Source organism: Gossypium raimondii, chromosome 13, assembly GCF_025698545.1.
Source record: "Gossypium raimondii isolate GPD5lz chromosome 13, ASM2569854v1, whole genome shotgun sequence".
NCBI lineage: Eukaryota > Viridiplantae > Streptophyta > Magnoliopsida > Malvales > Malvaceae > Gossypium > Gossypium raimondii.
Window position 1 is genome coordinate 55,698,321 of NC_068577.1, and position 19,426 is coordinate 55,717,746.

The window sequence follows — 19,426 nt, forward strand, 5'->3', positions numbered from 1 at the left end:
TATGAATTGTAAATTAAATATTACATATATTAAAATTATATTTACTAAAAATAATTATATTTGCAATAATTATTTGATTTTATAAATAAAATAATTATTAGTTAAAAAGATGAATTAAAAATAAAAATAAAATTTGAAAACAATATATTTATTAATTATATACATTAACTAAAAATAATAATAAAAAGCTTGAAACGAAATGGAATAAAAATACATATTAAAATGCTTATAAAGGAATTAAACTTGGGACTCAAAGATAAAATCACAATTATCTAACCATCTAACTAAATGAGTTAATGTAATAAAATATTATTTTAAAAAAACTTAAAACAACATTAAATAAAAAATACAAATACAAGTAGAAAAAGAACCGAACCCAAGACTCATGGATAAAAACATTATTATTTAACTATCTAACCAAAGAAGTTACATTATTAATTTTCAATGAAAACACATTCTATAATGCTCATTTTTAGCTGACGTGGTTAAAAACACACACTGTAATATGCGTGAAACTAATATTTTTAATATGATGCCTAGAACTACCCATAACCCCTCCTAATCTATAAATAGGAGGATGATAATGTGATTCGGCATACTCGAACTCATATTCTCCTGTATTAATAATAATGCATGCCAATTGAACTAAAATTCAATCGACAAATATCCTAATTTCTTAAATTTTATAATATATATATATATATATATATACATTCCTTTAATTTACTCTGTATGTATAAAGTATAAACGAGTGTGTGTCACGTTGTTATTGTGGAAATTTTTTATTGAACCACATCGAAATTCGAAAGATAGTAAAATATTTTGCATATAAATTGGAGAAAAATATATAAATTGTTTAATTCTGCAATTGCGCTCTAACGTTGTTTATAACTTGTTACATTCATCTAAGCTCAATTAAATATAAAATATAAAATATAAAATAGGTAATTTCTTTGACCAATGTCGGGGTGTGCTATAAAAAGCAAATGTGGGAGGAAGAGAGCACGTGCATATACTCCAAACTTTAAACCAATCTATGCCTATTTTTTTCACATTTCGAGCAATTTCTCCTTTTTTTTTTTTTAATTTCTTTTTGTTTTTTTTAAATGTAGAGCATGAAGTTTTTATATTAAAATTCGGATTACATTTTGTCTTATAAAACAAATTAATTATTCTGTTAAAAGTTTTATTTATTTATATAGGTTCTTATCATATCTGTATTTTTTTTATACAATATCTAGAACTATCTATAGCCTTTACTCAACTCTTAAATAGGAGGATAATGTATTTTAGTACAGTCAAATCCATATTCTCTTACATTGGCAACAATACTGATCCCAAAGCTCTAATATAATTAAAACAACTTAAATAGTTTTTTTTTATAAAAGAATCATGGGCTGCTATACGAGTATTTATTTATATTTTTAAATGGACTGCTTTTTGTTAGGTGTGTTGGATGCCTTTCCATAAATATTTTTCCCTTTTTTTTTTAAAGGTGGGGAAACATCACATTTCAATTAATTATTATTAATTCTCAATGCAGGTTCGAGCGTGTTGAAACGTATTATCTTCTTATTTATGGGTTAGGAAGAGGCTATGGATAGTTCTATGCATTGTGTAAAAAAAAAACCGATATGATCGGAACCTATAATGAGATTAAAATTAATAAAATGTAAAAAAATGTATTTATATTCTATTTGGATTATTAAAATTAATAAAAGAAAGTAATAAATTTGTACATATAGGCATTAGAGAAGTCAAAATTTTAAAATCGAATTTGAATTATAATTTTTGAGAGAGCTAAAATGTAATTTTTTCGTCAGTATTAATGTAAAATTTTACAATTTTAAGGGTTTAAACTATAAATTTTTACATTTGGAGATAGCGGTCAGAGGCCAAAATACAATTTTTTATTAAATTAATTTAAAACTTTACAAATACTCAAAAAAATTAAAGGGTAATTTTTCATTGGAGGTTTTTCGCAATTTTAATCAAGTCCTTAAATTATTATTTTTAATACTAACTAAATCTCTTAAACTTTTAAAATTTTAAATTAGACCTTCAAATTTTTAAAAGTTTTAATTAGGTCTCATATATTATTTCTCAAAAGAGACCATGTTTGAAATAATGTTTTGATAATTTAATTTAAACTTGTTTAATGATGGACTTAGTGGAATTGATGTGAAATCGGTGAGACTTTTAATAAAATTTTTGGGAATCCTGATTCATTTAGCTCCAATTATTATTTAATTAAGAAAAATCCAACTTTGTTGAAAGTTTAAACGTTAAAAAAGGGTGTGCCTTTTTTTGGCACACCTGAGGGATATTTGTTTTTTTAGTCCCTTTATGATTTAAAAGTTAAAACTATAGTGGTCAAGCATGTGAATGAGGACCCCTTTTCGTTGGATTCTCTATCTTTGGCCACTAAACAATTTTTTTCATTCTTCACACATGGGACTTGCTTTTGTAATTTATAATTTATTTAATTTACGATTTTCATACTCAAATTTTATACGGAGAGAATATTCTATGCATGTTCTATGCACCGTTAATAAATAATAACCAAAAGGGTAAACTACATCATTAATTGCTAAACTATGAGTAAATTTTCGTTTTTGGTCACTTAACTAAACTGCACTATTATTGATTTAACTTTTTTAGGTTTTGTTCTGCTTTTAATTTGTTATTGGATTCTATTGAATGATAATTTTCTTTGTTTCCCATACATATTGGTTCTTCAATAACAACATTTTTAGATTTTATTTTTCTAGATTTTTTGTATAGAATTTTCTATTTTTTTTTATAATTGTTATATAGAACCAAGGTCCAATTGAAAAAAGGTAAAAGTTGAGAACTGAAATTATTATTATACCAACTAAAAAGTGTCACTTCACACAACAGACTAGAGGTGCCCATGGGCCGGGCGGCCCAGCCCTACGGCCCGCCCGAAATATGGGTTTGGACAAAAAAAATGAGGCCCATTTAGAAAACGGGCCGGGCCTCGGGCATCACTTTTTTGGCCTGGCCCGGCCCAAATATAATAAATATATATATGTTTAATTTTAAAATATTTTTAAAATACTTTTTTTATTTTTTATTTTTAAAATAAATTTTTGGTGTTTATTAAAAAAATAGGTTGAGCCGGGCTAGTGCTTAGGAATTTTTTTGGGCCGGGCCGGGCCGGGCCCGAGCCTAGGATGCGGGTCGAAAATTTTTTGGGCCCAGCCCAACCCATGAGCACCTCTACAACAGAGTGACAAAAAAATAATTTTAAAAAGTTTAGTGACTAAATCGTAACTTTTTTCCATTAAATGACCAAAGCCAAAACTAACCCATACTATTAACGATGCAGTTTACCATTGAATAAAACAAAAAAAAAAAAGTAGACTTGTAAATAAATATTAATAATTTTATTTAAATAATTATTGTAAGTAATATTAAAATTCTAAACACTAAGTCCTAAATCTTAAAGTTATTAGTATTTTAGAGATAATTACATTAGGCATCTTTAAACAACAACCCTCATTTTAATTAGTCCCTAGACTTTAAAATATTCTAATTGCATTCTTAAAATATCAAAGCTATATCAATAAGGTCCTTTTGTTACTAAAATCATTAATTCAACACTTAAATTAGACATCGATTTCATGAGACATAATTTAAAATGTAAATTTTAAATAAAATGAATATTATGAAAATGGATGTAAAAATATTGATTTTGAGGTTTTCAAGCTTTTAATAAAGCTTTATCGCACAATCTCTATATTTTCAGTTCTACATTATTTCTTGTTTTACGTTTTCTTTAAATTTCATTTTAAATCGGACACATGTGACATGACATGTAATTTAACAGTTAAATTAATGCTTTAGAAATGTAAGCACCTTACCAACTTAACCTCAATAGTTTTGGATGTAATTAAAATGTTTTAAAGTTTAATGACCAATTTAAAATGAGATTTATAGTTTAAGAATGTCTTGTGAAATTATTCTAATATTTAGTTATAATAGTTATAATCCATTAATAATTAATTATATTTGAATACAATTATTAATATTTATTTATACATTCTTCACGATTTTTTATTTTATTCAACGATTAAACGTCATGTTATTATTCACTTATGATGTATGAAACTTGTATAGTGACGATTTAGGGTGATATCGACTCGATTTGGTTGAATTTTTTTGGATTTTTTGAAGCATCCATCATAATTAAGTTTGGCTTGATTGGTTCTCGTTTTTTCGATATTAATTTTTTGTTTTGAAATTTTAGACTTTATTTTGACAAAATGAGTTTTGTTTTATGACTTTTTATATATCATTTGACAAAACTTCAAAATCTTTTTCATAAATATTAAAAAAAATAACTTTTCAATAACTTTTAAGTTATTTTTACTATTTTAGATATAAAATATTTATTTTTTACATTATAAAAATGAAAATTAATTATATATTAAATAAAAAAGAATTCGGGTCAAGTTGAAGGATTGCGATTTTTAAACTTACATTTCATTAACCATCCAAATTCGTCGGGGTTGATTTTCGATTTTTTTTCCGATCCGAAAAGCCTATCTAGTCTCAATTCAACCACTCTGCAGACTCCCGTCCGGTTCCGACTCCCATCTCTTCCATTTTTTCTAGTTTGAATTGTTGACGATCATTTGTCAAAATTTAAGGGCGTAATAATAATGAATAAAAGTCATACCCAGAAGCTTCTTCATCATCTTCCAAAACACTTGTCACTCTCTCTTTATAAATATACTCTCTTGCCTTAAGATAAGGATAAACATACAGTCACACATTACAGGAAAAAAGAAAGAAAAGTAGAGAGATCTAGGAGGGGGCGACTGTAACCAGAGAACACACCAATTTTTCAGAGAAAAAAAATGGGTGGGAAAAGTACCATGGCTGCTCTTTTAGTAATTTTAGCTGCAAATCTGTTGCAGAGTACTTATGGCAGAACTTACACAGTGGGAGACTCCACCGGTTGGGGAATCCCTGCTAATAATAACGATGATTTTTATGATGATTGGGCTGACAATAAAGATTTCCTTGTTGGGGATGTTCTAGGTCAGTGTTTTTTAAGCTCAAAATCTGAACTTCAACTGATGATTTGAACCGGAACTTCTTGTTTACTGTTTTTTTTTCCTTCTTTTTTCTTCTCGTTTTGCAGTGTTCAACTTTACTAATGGGCAACATAATGTTGTCGAAGTGACCGAAGCTGGTTACGATGCTTGCAACGCTGCAAATCCTGTATCTACGGGGAGCACCGGACCGGCGAGGATTACGCTTAACAGGACAGGGGAGTACTACTTTATTTGTGGTATCCCTGGTCACTGTTCTGCCGGCCAGAAGCTAAACGTGGAAGTACGAAATGGTAACACCACCGGCGGTGTTACTCCGTCGACGCCTGTAACTCCAACCACCACCACTTATACGGTGGGTGACTCCACTGGTTGGCGAGTCCCTACTAATAATGATGATTTTTATGAGGATTGGGCTGATAATAAACACTTCGTTGTCGGAGATGTTTTAGGTCAGTTTCTTAAGTCAACATTTGAATCGAAATTTGATGCTTTTTTTATCCAACTGTTTGATTTTTTTCTTTTCTTTTTGCAGTGTTTAATTTTACGACCGGACAGCATAATGTTGCAGAGGTGACGGAAGATGCTTACGATGACTGCAACACTGCAAATGCCATATCTACTTTGACCACCGGTCCGGCAAGGATTACCCTTAACAAGACCGGTGACCATTACTTCATTTGCAGTGTCCCCGGTCATTGTTCCGCCGGCCAAAAGCTCAAGGTTGAAGTTCGAACTGGTAACACCACCGGTGGCGTTGCTCCGTCGCCGCCTGTAACTCCAAGCACCACCACTTTTACAGTGGGTGACTCTACTGGTTGGCGTGTCCCTACCAATGATGATTTTTATGAGGATTGGGCTGATCATAAACACTTCGTTGTTGGGGATGTTTTAGGTCAGCTTTTAAATTTAAAAATTTTGATATTAATTATGATATGTAAATGTTTTTTGATCTAACTGTTTGATTTTTTCTTCTTTTCTTGCAGTGTTTAATTTTACGACCGGACAGCATAATGTTGCAGAAGTGACGGAAGATGCTTACGATGACTGCAACACTGCAAATGCCATATCTACTTTGACCACCGGTCCGGCAAGGATTACCCTTAACAAGACCGGTGACCATTACTTCATTTGCAGTGTCCCCGGTCATTGTTCAGCCGGCCAAAAGCTCAAGGTTGAAGTTCGAACTGGTAACACCACCGGTGGCGTTGCTCCGTCGCCGCCTGTAACTCCAAGCACCACCACTTTTACGGTGGGTGACTCTACCGGTTGGCGTGTCCCTACCAATAATGATGATTTTTATGAGGATTGGGCTGATCATAAAGACTTCGTTGTTGGGGATGTTTTAGGTCAGCTTTTAAATTTAAAAATTTTGATATTAATTATGATATGTAAATGCTGTTTGATCTAACTGTTTGATTTTTTCTTCTTTTCTTGCAGTGTTTAATTTTACGACCGGACAGCATAATGTTGCAGAGGTGACTGAAGATGGTTACGACGACTGCAACGCTGCAAATGCCATATCTACTTTGACCACCGGCCCGGCAAGGATTACCCTCAACAGGACCGGTGACCACTACTTCATTTGCAGTATCCCCGGTCATTGTTCCGCCGGCCAAAAACTCAAGGTCGAAGTCCGAAATGGCAACCGCACCAGTACTTCCCCCACACCTGGAACCCCAAGCGCCGCCGCGCCTGGAACTTCGAGTTCACCCGGGACCAACTCAGCTTCCTCCCATGTTGCTACTCTGTCTCTCGTCTTCTTCATGTCTATTGCCTTGACTTTGTTCTGTTGATTATGTCATTAACCATTTTTGCGTTTTTTCCCTTTTTATGTGATATCATGTGAGATCAGATTTGAGATTTCATTGGTTTTATGATAGTAGTGATGAAATATGTAGTGATATTTTTCGTGATTGAATAAATTTTTTTTTCCGATATTAATTATTAGATAATCTAAAATATTAAAAGGAATTTTAATAATGGATTAAAACAAAAACTTACTCAATTAAAATTTAATTAGATTTAATTATCAATATTTATATTTATATTTAAATATGAACATATTTATTAAAATATTTTATTAATTAAGAATATCTATTTCATTGTGGATGATGATGTCGGTGAATATAGTACACCGTCATCTGAAACGGGATTTAATTTTGTTCCACATTTCTTTTTTATTAACTTTAGTGCTACACGACATAGGGGAAAAACAAATGTTTTTCATGGGATGGGATAATATGGTCCTTTCATAAATAGTTGTTTTTTAGGGGACCAATTTCCAGCTATTTACAAATTTTATTTCTTCAAAATGAAAAAGAAAAATATTAAAATATCATTTCCTACTTAAATTTGTCTCTAAAGTTTAATTTAGTACTTGAGTTTTTTTGTCTCAATTTAGTATAAATTTGGGTTTTACTGTTTGATTTTGATACTCAAAATAAGCAATATTGTGTCGCCTAATAAATGTTTAACACGAGTGTTCAAAAAATAAAATTTTAAGTATTAAATTAAACATTAAAATCAAACACGTATTTAACTAAGATAAAAAGAAATTGTATTGTTAAATTGAAAAAATATATATCTAAACTAAACTCAAATACCGAATTAGAACAATAAAATTCAAATACGAAAAGATCACATTTTAATAAAATCATTATTGATTTTCTTTGTGATTTTGTTGAATTTGTTATATAATAAATATACGTTTTATTTAAATTTAATTATAATATATAAATATATATCCTTTAGTATTAAAAAGAAATAGTAAGAAAAGTATAAGCTTGAAAAGACAATCCTCATCTCCCATTAATATTTAGAGTTAAAAGGTTAGAATCAGAAAATTGTTTTAGGGTTGGAAATTAAATTATAATTTTTACGATAATAAAAATATAATTTTACTATTTGAATATTTTATTATTTTTAAATAATTAAATTAAAATTTTATCATTTTCAAAAGGGTTAAAATACAATTTTATTTTTACTAATTTAAAATTTTAAAAAAAAGTAAAAGACTTAAATAAAAAATTTTCTATTTTAGGAGGATCGAGGCCCTGCTAGAGGTGCTCATGAGCCGGGCCCAAAAAAATTTTGGCTTGTGTCTTAGGCTCGGGCCTGACCTGGCCCAAAATATGGGCCTAAAATTTTATCCATGCCCAGCCCGGGAAAAAATTCATAAGCCTGAGCCCGGCCCGGCCAAGCCCCTTTTTTAAATAAACACCAAAAAAATTTTAAAAATAAAAAAAGTATTTTAAAAATAAAAAAATATTTTAAAAATAAAAAATAAAAAATTTATTATATTAGGGCAGGGCCCAGGCCCAGGCCAAAAAAGTACTGCCCGAGGCCCGGCCCATTTTATAAACGGGCCTCATTTTTTGCCCAAACCCATATTTCGGGTCTATATTTTTACACAAACGCTCCCATAATAAAAGCCATAATAAATATTATTTATTATTAAGTTTATATATGATATTAATTATTATTATTATTAAGTTTAAGGTAAATCAAGAAAACAAGGCGGTAATTCTTCACACGTGGATTTATAGTTAATTCACCTACAGCCTGCTCCAGCTACTTCCCACAAAGTTACCTCTAACAATTACTACCCTACGCTCCTTACTGTATTTTAGTAGAGTTTAGTAATTTTTTTTTATATTCATATATGGCAACATTTCACGTTTACTTTTGAAGTTTTTAATTTTACTGACAATGTATTAAATAATTTTTTATTATTATAAAAATAATAAAAACTTGAAAATAATATTGCCTTATATGCTTATAAAAAACTTGAAACAAAATGAAATAAAAATATATTAATATGCTTATAAAAATAATAGAACTTGAGATTCAAGGATAAAAGTACTAACATTTACCCATATGACCAAAGAAGATGATTTCTTGTTATAATTAACGTCGATAATGGTGGTAAAACGATCGCAAAGTAATAAGAACATAAAAAATAAGAACATACAGATTTTACGTGGAAACCCTTTCAGGAAAAAACTAGAGGAAGAGAAATTCACTAATGTTGAAAAACGAATGATACAATAGGAGTTTCAGCTACATCTATTTAACGGTTGAAAAACATTGTTCCTCTTGTTTTGTTCTTCAACAAGTGATGAGATTCGGGTCACATAATCTCTAACATTTGTAAAAAAAAGTCAGAAGGTGACAGAGAATCTCATCCTGCTGAATGCATTTTCAACTAAAAATGCGTCCAGTTGAACACATTTTTGCCTTCTCTCTCCAAAATCAGGCTATTTCGATAAATATCACAAAAATCAGCCTACTCCCTCAAATATGTTTCAAAATCGGTATATATGACTAATTTAACCCATGATTATAGTTATAATTTTAATTATACTTATTATTGAAATAAGATTTGAGATTTAGAATATAAGATGGTTCATACAATAACTACGTCGTCAAGCAACTTTTTGCTTAGGCAATGTCATTTTCTATTTTACGAAGCCAAAAATCATGTCTTCTTTAAATAAATTAAAGAAATTTGTATGTGTAACAATTAAACTTTACATTTTTGTTTTACAAAAATTGACCTTTCTTTAAACGGGGTTGTCGGGGTGCTATAAGGAAAAATGTATAGGAAGGGGGGGCAATGTTGAAAATAGTCCAATTGTTGAAAGTACAAAGCATGGGGAGGGAGGCAACATTAAAATCCTTTTAATTTTATTCAACATATTTTTGCTTACTCTAATTTTATAATATCCATAATATCCATTTATATTTAATATATTCTATTGTATACTTTATATTTTATATATAAGCTGAAGTACTAAAAAACTTCTAAAACTGTCGAAAAGCGCCAACATTGTTTGTCACATCAACATTTAATGTTCTGTTAATGACTTCAAAAGAAAAACATATCTGAGGGGTTCAATTGATTTTTAGCTTTCGATTATGGACCCAATCAACTACACTTTTCAACAAGGGGTTCAATTGGTTTTTTTAAATTATTTTTCAAGGGCTCTTTTAGTACTTAAGCCTATATTAAAACACCAACTTCAAAATCGTAAATAACCAATGACATATATACGTACTCAAGGTTGATGACATCATCATGATAAACAATTTAATCTATTTTTTTTCCATTTTAACGTCTCTTTCATTATTTTTAAACACAAAATTGTGCTCTAAATTTACTATTTTCACACAAATACACGTGCGATTAAATTTCTAATATATCTTAATAATTTTAAAATTAAATATTAAAACGGTAATTTCACATTTTTACATTCCACGTTTCTTTTGGGATTTTAACTTTCATTTATTAAAAAAATTGAAACCAAACGTATTTTTCCCTTTTTTAATTATTAATTTTTCACTCCACTTTTTTTATTTCACATTTTTTCCAACTTTAAAAATTCCACGTTTTTCTGGATTTTAACTTTCAAATATGAAACAAAAATTTGAAACTAAACGTAGTTTTTTCTGTTTTTTAATATTAAAATTTCAACTTTTAAACATTAATTTTTCACTCCACGTTTTTTATTTCGGATTTTAACTTTAAAATTTGGAACTAAATATATTTTTCCTGTTTTTCTTAAATATTAATTTGTTCACTCCACTTATTATTTTTTTCCAGATTTCATCTTTTAAATATTAAAATAAAAATTTGAAACTAAATAATTTCTTTCCAACATAAATATTCAATAATTTTAAATATTAATTTTTATTAAAATTAATATATTTTTAATATAACCATAATTCAAACCCAAATAATCTTTTGGGAGCATAGTAATAAACATTGATTATTGATTTAAAATGTTGAACATAGTCCAATAGATTCCGGTGTTGAATGTCCAAGCATTAAAGGATGGTGTGTCTATTGTTGTAGTCCTTTAAAATGTTAAAATTAAGGATTTCAAAAATTTTACTTTCATTTAATATAATTTATTTTCAACCTTAATTCGATTGGCATCCATAATATTGTTATCAGTGTAGAAGGATATAAGTTCAAGCATGCTCAAATGCCTTAATCTTTCTATTTAAGGGTCGAAAGAGAACTTAAATTTGAATCTTGAAGAAAGTAAAAAGATATAAAAGACACATTTGTAGTAACAAAAGAGTGATGATATATTAGTTCTGAAACAACAATAAGCAATGCAGTTGACATGTAAATTTATTATTGACTTCTACGTGTTTTTTTTTATACAATTTTAACGCTTCCGCTTTAACAAGATTTTGATTGTAAATATCCCGCCACCTCATTAATAATATTCTCAATTTGAACTTAATAATAATATTAAGAAAAGTCCTAAATAACTCAAAAAATTTAGAGCCATTACTGATTTTGGTTGTAATTAGAATATCCATTATCAGCAACATAGGTGCACTTAAGAGATCAATGATTAGTGATAAAAAAGAAAGGTAAGCAACAACCACATTTCACCATACATTAAAATTTACCGTCATTATTCACACATGGGAAACGACTTTCAATTAATTGCACCCATCAGCTTTTTCACCATCTTCCGAAGTGGTCACACAGCTCTATATATTCTCTTATATAAATTCTCTGCTGGGGACGATGATAAACAGATTACACATTACAGCTGAAAAGTAGGTACAGAGATCAAAGAGGAGGTGACTGACTGTAAGCAGAGAACACAGCAAATTTTTTTAAAAAATGGGTGGGAAAATTAGCATGGCTGCATTTTTTGTAGTTTTGGCTGCAAATGTGTTGCAGAGTACGGATGGTGCAACTTATAAGGTGGGTGACTCCACTGGCTGGCGAGTCCCTACCAATATTGATTTTTACCAAGATTGGGCTGATGATAGAATCTTCGTTGTTGGGGATGTTCTTGGTGAGTTTCTGAGCTTGTTGATTAAACATTTTAATTGAAATTTGATATGTATATGTTGTTCTTTTCTTTTTGCAGTTTTCAACTTCACTACTGGAAAGCATGATGTTGCAGTGGTGACCGAAGCTGCTTACGAGGCGTGCAACACCACCGATACTATAACCATCATGTGCAACGGACCGGCAAGGATTACCCTTAACAGGACCGGCGATTTTTACTTCATATGTTCTGTCCCCGGTCACTGTTCAGCCGGGCAAAAGGTCAGGGTCAAAGTCAAAAATGGGAACCGCCACGCTGCTGCTCCGGCACCTGGACCAATGCCCAATAATAGGCCTCCGAGCACCGCCACGCCGAGCCCCACCCCGCATGGAACTTCAAGTCCTCGTCCGAGCGCCACCCCTCGTGGAACTTCAAGTCCTCCTCCTCCGAGAGCTACCCCGCCTGGAACTTCAAGTCCTCCTCCTCCGAGCGCTACCCCGCCTGGAACTTCAAGTCCTCCTCCTCCGAGCGCCGCTACGCCTGGAACTCCGAGCTCCAGCTCGCGTGGAACTTCAAGTCCTCCTCCCGAGGCCAACTCAGCTTCTCTCCTTGTTGCTACTCTCTCCCCTATCTTGTACTTGTCCATTGCCTTAGTTTTGTTGTGCTGATACTGATTCTATGTTATAACCATTATGATTCTGATCATATTTGTAGTGACATTTATTATTTGAATAAATCTCGGTTCATTTTCTGAAATTATGCATACTGGTATATTATCTTTTTATCTTTTACCTCCTCTCTTAATAATATGATCCGTCGTTCATAAAAATGGAACATATTTCATATTCAATAGAAGTATCCACTTCCAGTATCACTAATCTGATCAAAATATTTTGATAATGTGCTTGTATCTTTTGAGGATCTCGTAGTTCGTGTTTATCATTGGATAATAGATTGAATCAAACAATATTATTTTCCAAAGATTCTTATGTAGTTTACTGATCATATATTAAATATGCAATTAATGAAGATTTGAGTTGATTTTATGATATTTTGTATCTTTATATTAAGGATAATTGATTTGATAAGATTTTGGCAGATTAAGATGAATTAAAGATTACCTTGTGAAGATGGATTCATACTCTAAATATGGAATGCTTGTTCAACATTAATAGAGGTTTTGTTGTTAAGGAAAGTGTTTTTTTTAAGTGGCTGTCAATGTGTCAATTGAAGTGACCACTTCTGTCAGCAAATCGACAGGCAATATAATTTACCTTATTTGGAGTTGGAAATCTGTTCAACTAATTTAGTTGGACAACGACCTAAATGATTTTTTGGATGTGTGCTAGATCATATTTGAAGATTCATCTTGTGGAGCAATAAATCTTTGAAGATCGGGTCAAATCAAACAATCAAGTCCCGTGAAATATGGAGATTGAATCAAGACTGATTTGAAGACTTATCCTAAAGATCTCTTTGATTTACTTTGGACTCTATGAGGATATTTGTAAAGCCTTTTTTTGAGTCTATTTTAGTGGGGTCTTGATTGTTATTTATCTTTATCTTAGCCGGCCACAAACTCTTATATATTTAGAGGCTTGTGTAAGTTAGAATGATGTAGAGAAAACACTTCCAGTTCATAGAGGAACATCATTTTGTAAGTGCATTTAAAACCTTTTGTTGTTAGTTTTACAAAGTTCTAATGGGGAGAATTTAGTGATGAAAGGTCTAGTTTTTAAGATACAATAGTGAAGATTCTTCTTGGGTATGTGTTAAAACTAGCTTCATTAGTTGTATTTGTTTCAAAGATAGTGGATTCATCTCATTGAGCTCAGGCCAGTTCTTGACATTTTTGGGGCCTTAGGCAAAATAATAAAATAGGGTTTTAGGTTCCTTAAAAGTTGGAGAAAATTTTTTTTAAGCCCCATAAAAGTTGGTAAAAAAATTTTGGGCCCTTAAATGCTAAACTTTTTTGGGCCTTTTAAAAACTGGAAAACAATATTTTGAACCCCTTTCAGCCCTGAGCCCTGGGTGGCTGCACCTCCAGATGACCCCCAAGGCCGGGACTGATTGAGTTAGGCTTCACAAATATAAAAAAATCGAATTCTGTAATCAATTTGTTGTCCTCTATTTTGTTTTGTTTTTCGCAAGGTTTGAAAAGGTGTTCACCTCCGCAATCACTTTTGTTCATATATCTTACAATTATCAACTAATTCATGTAAAAAATTCAAATGAAAATCACTAAAAAAATCCAAATATAAATATTGTCATATAAATATCCATAAACAATATTCATCTAAATTTTACATTTTCTTGTCAAAGAGACATTGGCTTAATAGCATTTGAACCTTTATAAGATTCAAACGTTATGTAAATCATTCATGCATGTTTTAGATATATGCTAGTTTTCTATTCATTCATGCATTGTAATAATTTGATTTAGGCTATTTACTACTTGCCATTATACTTATCCTTTTAATTACATTTATTGTTGAAACAAAATTTGAATTTTAAAAGTCGGATTAAAATTATTAAAATTTTTTAAAAAAATATAAAATTAGTTTAACTGATTTTTTGTTCAGTCTAATTCTATGGAAGTGATTCACACAATAATTATACCGAGAGCCACAAGGAAGTGAGTTGAATAAGCTTGAAGTCGAGTATAGTTCAGATGGAGGAGGGGATTTATATAAAGTGTGTAATCTAATATGCGCTATTACATATATTCAAGAGTAGAGTAGTAATTGATTGGAAAGATGCCATCTGAGCTGACTTGATGTAACCAGCTATAGCTAAATTCAATCGTGAGAAGTTGGTGTCGGTATGTGACAAGGCAACGAGTTACTTTAATCTTGGTTTTAGAGGCGTCCATGGCAGGTTGGTCCAATTAAAATTTTAGGTTTGCTTCGGTTTGAAAAATAATTTTAAAATTTTAATTAAATTTAATTCAGATAAAAATATTAAAATTTAAGTCCGTATTAATTTTTATATTATTTTAAAAAATAATATATAAAAAAATTCTAAAAATCTCAAAGTAGATGTGTAGAGTTAAATAACACTAAAATAGGTGCAGTTTAACAAGTAAATGCTCCTAAAATAGTAACAAAATTAACAATAAAATAATAGTAACATAATTTTTCCTTATTTGGTTTTGCATTTTTTTTAAAATTCTGTGTTCTTGGATTGACAGGAGCAAAAGTTCTTGATCGGAGTTGTTCTTATGGTTCCTTGCTATTCTGTAGAATCGGTGAGTTTATTTGCTATTCTGTAGAATCGGAGTTGTTCTTATGATCAATGTTGCAAACTTTTGCTTCTAAAGATGCTTGCAGTGGGAATTTTTGTTGTTAGACTCCTGTGACTTCTTTTATGACTCTTCAATAGTCTGATCAATAAAGTCTTTGTTTTGAATGGTTTTCTTTTGTTGCAAAGGATGGTGCACAAGATGAATTCAGTTTTATGCTGTATTTTAAAATGCTATGCTGTATGTATGCTGATCTGCATTTTATTCTCTTGTGTTCTTTGTCTGGTGATGTTCAAATTGTTAGGGAGCTTGTTACAAATTTGTTAACGGTTTTGTTTATTAATGTTTTCTCTGTTCATTGTCTTGGCTTTTCTAATCTATTCATCCTTATTCTGCAGCATATTGAAGACTTGACTCAGGAAAAGTTTTCACTGCAACGAGCTCTTGAGGCCTCACGTACATTAGCAGAATCTTTGGCTGCTGAAAATTCATCTTTGACTGATAGTTATAACCAACAGGTTTGTTTCCAAATATTAGATTAGCAGCATTACCGGCTGTCATGGTCATGACATGTTTTTTTTATCAGTTCATCGTGCTTCTCCATTGCAGCACTTTCTGTCATTTCATTATCCTAATTTGTATTCTCAATCCTTCTTAAAAATCTCTTAATTATCTTACATTTACTTTTCTCCCCAGAGAAGCATTGTCAACCGGCTAAAATCTGACATGGAGAGCTTACAAGAAGAAATCAAGGCCCAACTGGTTAGTATTTACTATATTTAGGTTTTGGTAGTCACTTCAAATTGTTAGAAATAATTGAATCTCATATAACTACATACCACTTTATGTCATATGGTTAATGCAATGGTGTTTGTATGGCATGTGTCATGTGTGCACATATGCACATTGGTTTAGACCTGTTTGTGCTTAGATAAAGTTCTATCTAAAAATTGAGATACCTACTGCTGTCTATTGCATCTCTGGTGGTACCCATTAACCAAAAAATGCAGTACAAGGAACCCTCTTGAGGTTGTCCATGTCTTTTGTTGCAAAGGATGGTGCACAGGATGTTGTTGAACTTTGGCCTGCAATGCAATAGGAAACCAGCAGCAAACCAGCGTGCAGACCAGCATCCAAGCTGAACCAGATAAGCAGCAGCATTTTGTTTATTTTGTTCATTTTTAACTTGATTTAGTTGCAATGTAATTTATACTTAAAATTAGTAGGAGTAGTTGTTGATTTATGTTTGATGTTATAGCTGGTATGTCAGCTACATTTTGTTTGTAATTCTATCTAGGCTTTAGTCATGTATCTTATACTTGACTCGTTCAAGCTTTTGATGGTTTTTGAACCATGAACAATAAGAAATGAATCAGATATGTTGATGAAGAATTGAACATGTGGTTTCTATTGGATTTCTTCTGAAATTAAGAAATGAATCATTTTTCATTCATCATTGCATTGCTTCATCTTTAGCTCAAATGTGAATCATTTTGCATTTTCTCTTCTGATGAATATTCCAATCTATTGGACAAATACACTAGTGTGATGTTGGAAACATGGATCTAGATTTGAATTGTATGCCTTGGGTTTCAATATAAATGAAGCAGAAATTATATATTTAAATTTGATTTATTATATAAATAGTAAGAATGAAATGAAAAGTATAAAAATATTTTGAAAATATGAATGTTACATTTTAAATATATTTTATCCAATTTCTGTTGAAATAATGTTTTGATTGATTGTAGGTTAAACAGGATTTAACAATGCTAATGTTATAAAGTCATATTTTGACGTCTTTAATCTTATATTATAACTCCAATGTTAAACTAAATCAAACTTAAAGTTTAAGTTAATTTTATCACCCCAATGTCTTATAATATTGTTCAAATTAGTAAAACATTTTAAAGGATTTGGTATGTAGGCAAAATTTCATACAAACATAGATAACTAAATTAGTCCAATTGAGTAACACTGCACTAGGAATTAGTAAAACCAAAGAAGTAGTATATTTATGTAATTGTAATAATTCATTTCTAATTATTTATTATTGAAAATAAATATAATTGTAATAATTTTTAATAATTTATTTTGTAATTGTTAAATAATTTTAAAAATTTCTATTATATATCATTTTTAATCTAATGTCCTTAAAAGTTATTTTCTATTTTCACCTCACCGCTACAGCTGCGTTTGAATCTAAACACACACTCCACCGCTGTTTCTAATCTCACTGTTACAGTACCCAATCTCACCGCTACAGTAACTAATCTCACCGCCACCGCTATTTTTAACCTCACCGGAGCTAAACACACCGCTCATCCAAACTAAGCCTTAGATAATATTATATTATTTGAGACGAAAAAAAAGAGCCATATCTTTTCGGAAGGAATTGATGAGACCGTGTTTAAAAAAGTTGGTACGGATGTAACACTTGTCCTGAAAAGAACCATTGACCTTTCTTTAATCGTGGTTGCCGGGGGCGTATAAGGAAAATATATAGGAAGCGGCCATAGTTGAACTGACTCCAATCGGTGGTTCCCGTGTTGAAAGTCCAAGCATTATAGGATGGTGTGCCTACTGTTGTAGTCCCTTTGCAATGTTAAAGTTAAGGTTTTAATCCTACTTTAATTACGTTTTTAATAGATTAAAATATGATTTTGATCGTATAAATAAATATTTTTTTTATTTTACTATTTATGAAATTTTAAAATTTGTACGAATTTTCTAAGTGTACTTTTGCCAATATGGATGCCATTCAATAACTGCCCCCACCCACGACCCTAAATAACTCAATTATGGTCTCTCTTCACACATGGGAAACGACTTTTAATTAATTGACCCATAAGCATGAGCTTTTTTCATCATCTTCCAAGAAAGTCACACAGACCCATTATTTCTATATATATATGTTCCATTGGTGAAGATGAAGATATACAAATTACACATTACATTTGAAAACTAGAGGCACAGATCTAAGAGAGGGGCGACTGAGAAGTGAGAACACAGCAAATTTTCAATGAGTGGGAAAATCACCATGGCCATGGCTGCACTTTTTGTAGTTCTAGCTGCAAATGTGTTGCAGAGTACAAATGGTGCAACTTATACAGTGGGTGACTCTACTGGCTGGAGAGTCCCTGCCAATAATGATTTCTACGATGATTGGGCTGATAACAAAGCCTTCGTTGTTGGGGATGTTCTCGGTGAGTTTTTGAGCTTTAAAATCTTTGTTAATTGAGCTTGTTGATTCGGAATTTGATATTTTTATGCGTGTGGTTTTGCAGTGTTCAATTTCACTACCGGACAGCATGATGTTGCAGAGGTGACGGAAACTGCTTACGATGCGTGCACCACTGCCAATACTATATCAACCGTCAGCACCGGTCCGGCAAGGATAACTCTTAACAGGACCGGCGAATTTTACTTCATTTGTACTGTCCCCGGTCACTGTTCCGGCGGGCAAAAGCTCAACGTCGATGTCAGAAATGGGAACAACGGTACCGCTGCTGTTCCCGCACCTGGACCGAGTCCCACCACCACGCCTGTAGCTACCAGCCCCACCACCAGTACGCCTCCGACCGCTGCCACGCCCACCTCGCCTGGAACTTCAAGTCCTCCTCCTGGGACCAACTCAGCTTCTTCCCCTGTTTCTAATCTGTCTCCTGTCTTCTTCATGGCCATTGCCTTAGTTTTGATGTGCTGATTATGTTATTAATTCCATTTTGCACTTTTTGTTATTTGGTGTTATGTGAGATGAGATCCATTGTTTTACTATGGTAGTGATAATCATATTTGTAATGTTGTTTGAATAAATTTTGATTCATTTTTCTACGTACATCTCTTTGTAAAATTATCGTAGTGGTTTTTATATTAAAAATTGGATTACATCTTGTTTTTTCTATATGCAAGATCAAAGAGCAAATTATTTTTTTGTTAAAATTTTATCTATTTGGACTATTAAAATTGATATGGCTAACAAAATAAACAATTAGTGACATGTATGTGTCTCATATACCTCATGTTGACCTATAAGAATCAGTTTTAATTAACAAAAATGGATAAATTTATTAATAGAATGACCAATTTATTCTTGAATCTAATTTACAAACATTAATTTGTCCATTTTTAGTAAAATGAGCAAAATACAATCTAATTTAAGGGTTTAGAGATTTTGAATAAAATAGACCAACTATATATAGTTTAAATTAAATACTTTGTATTGAAAGAGTTTAATAAAATAGACCATATATATATATATATATATATATATATATATATATATATATATATATATA

At 31.1% G+C, this 19,426-nt stretch overlaps 4 protein-coding genes across 4 annotated transcripts; all 4 read left to right on the forward strand.

Annotated features, from left to right (window-relative positions):
- Positions 1–4,569: 4,569 nt before the first annotated feature.
- On the forward strand, positions 4,570–7,028 carry LOC105782138 (probable GPI-anchored adhesin-like protein PGA18). The gene is made up of 5 exons (XM_012606659.2): positions 4,570–5,070; positions 5,174–5,536; positions 5,620–5,979; positions 6,071–6,433; positions 6,525–7,028. Exons 1-5 carry the CDS (start codon positions 4,887–4,889, stop codon positions 6,878–6,880), a joined length of 1,626 nt encoding a protein of 541 aa, XP_012462113.1. The 5' UTR covers positions 4,570–4,886; the 3' UTR covers positions 6,881–7,028.
- A 4,597-nt stretch (positions 7,029–11,625) lies between these two features.
- On the forward strand, positions 11,626–12,643 carry LOC105782141 (blue copper protein-like). The gene is made up of 2 exons (XM_012606662.2): positions 11,626–11,911; positions 11,987–12,643. Exons 1-2 carry the CDS (start codon positions 11,734–11,736, stop codon positions 12,553–12,555), a joined length of 747 nt encoding a protein of 248 aa, XP_012462116.1. The 5' UTR covers positions 11,626–11,733; the 3' UTR covers positions 12,556–12,643.
- Positions 12,644–14,757: 2,114 nt separating this feature from the next.
- LOC105782143 (uncharacterized) lies at positions 14,758–16,527 on the forward strand. Its single transcript, XM_012606665.2, has 5 exons — positions 14,758–14,764; positions 15,078–15,168; positions 15,283–15,646; positions 15,825–15,890; positions 16,183–16,527. The coding sequence occupies exons 1-5, from the start codon at positions 14,758–14,760 to the stop codon at positions 16,225–16,227; spliced, it is 573 nt and encodes a 190-aa protein (XP_012462119.2). The 3' UTR covers positions 16,228–16,527.
- Positions 16,528–18,059: 1,532 nt separating this feature from the next.
- Positions 18,060–18,966, forward strand: LOC105782142 (umecyanin-like). Its single transcript, XM_012606664.2, has 2 exons — positions 18,060–18,334; positions 18,416–18,966. Exons 1-2 carry the CDS (start codon positions 18,151–18,153, stop codon positions 18,832–18,834), a joined length of 603 nt encoding a protein of 200 aa, XP_012462118.1. The 5' UTR covers positions 18,060–18,150; the 3' UTR covers positions 18,835–18,966.
- Positions 18,967–19,426: the final 460 nt, after the last annotated feature.

Coding starts and splice junctions, on each gene's coding strand:
- LOC105782138 (XM_012606659.2), top strand. CDS start 4,887: ATGGGTGGGAAAAGTACCATGGCTGCTCTTTTAGTAATTTTAGCTGCA. Junction 5,537..5,619: donor CGTTGTCGGAGATGTTTTAG/GTCAGTTTCTTA, acceptor TTCTTTTTGCAG/TGTTTAATTTTACGACCGGA. Junction 5,980..6,070: donor CGTTGTTGGGGATGTTTTAG/GTCAGCTTTTAA, acceptor CTTTTCTTGCAG/TGTTTAATTTTACGACCGGA.
- LOC105782143 (XM_012606665.2), top strand. Junction 15,647..15,824: donor CTGATAGTTATAACCAACAG/GTTTGTTTCCAA, acceptor TTTTCTCCCCAG/AGAAGCATTGTCAACCGGCT. Junction 15,891..16,182: donor AAGAAATCAAGGCCCAACTG/GTTAGTATTTAC, acceptor TTTGTTGCAAAG/GATGGTGCACAGGATGTTGT.
- LOC105782141 (XM_012606662.2), top strand. CDS start 11,734: ATGGGTGGGAAAATTAGCATGGCTGCATTTTTTGTAGTTTTGGCTGCA. Junction 11,912..11,986: donor CGTTGTTGGGGATGTTCTTG/GTGAGTTTCTGA, acceptor TTCTTTTTGCAG/TTTTCAACTTCACTACTGGA.
- LOC105782142 (XM_012606664.2), top strand. CDS start 18,151: ATGAGTGGGAAAATCACCATGGCCATGGCTGCACTTTTTGTAGTTCTA. Junction 18,335..18,415: donor CGTTGTTGGGGATGTTCTCG/GTGAGTTTTTGA, acceptor GTGGTTTTGCAG/TGTTCAATTTCACTACCGGA.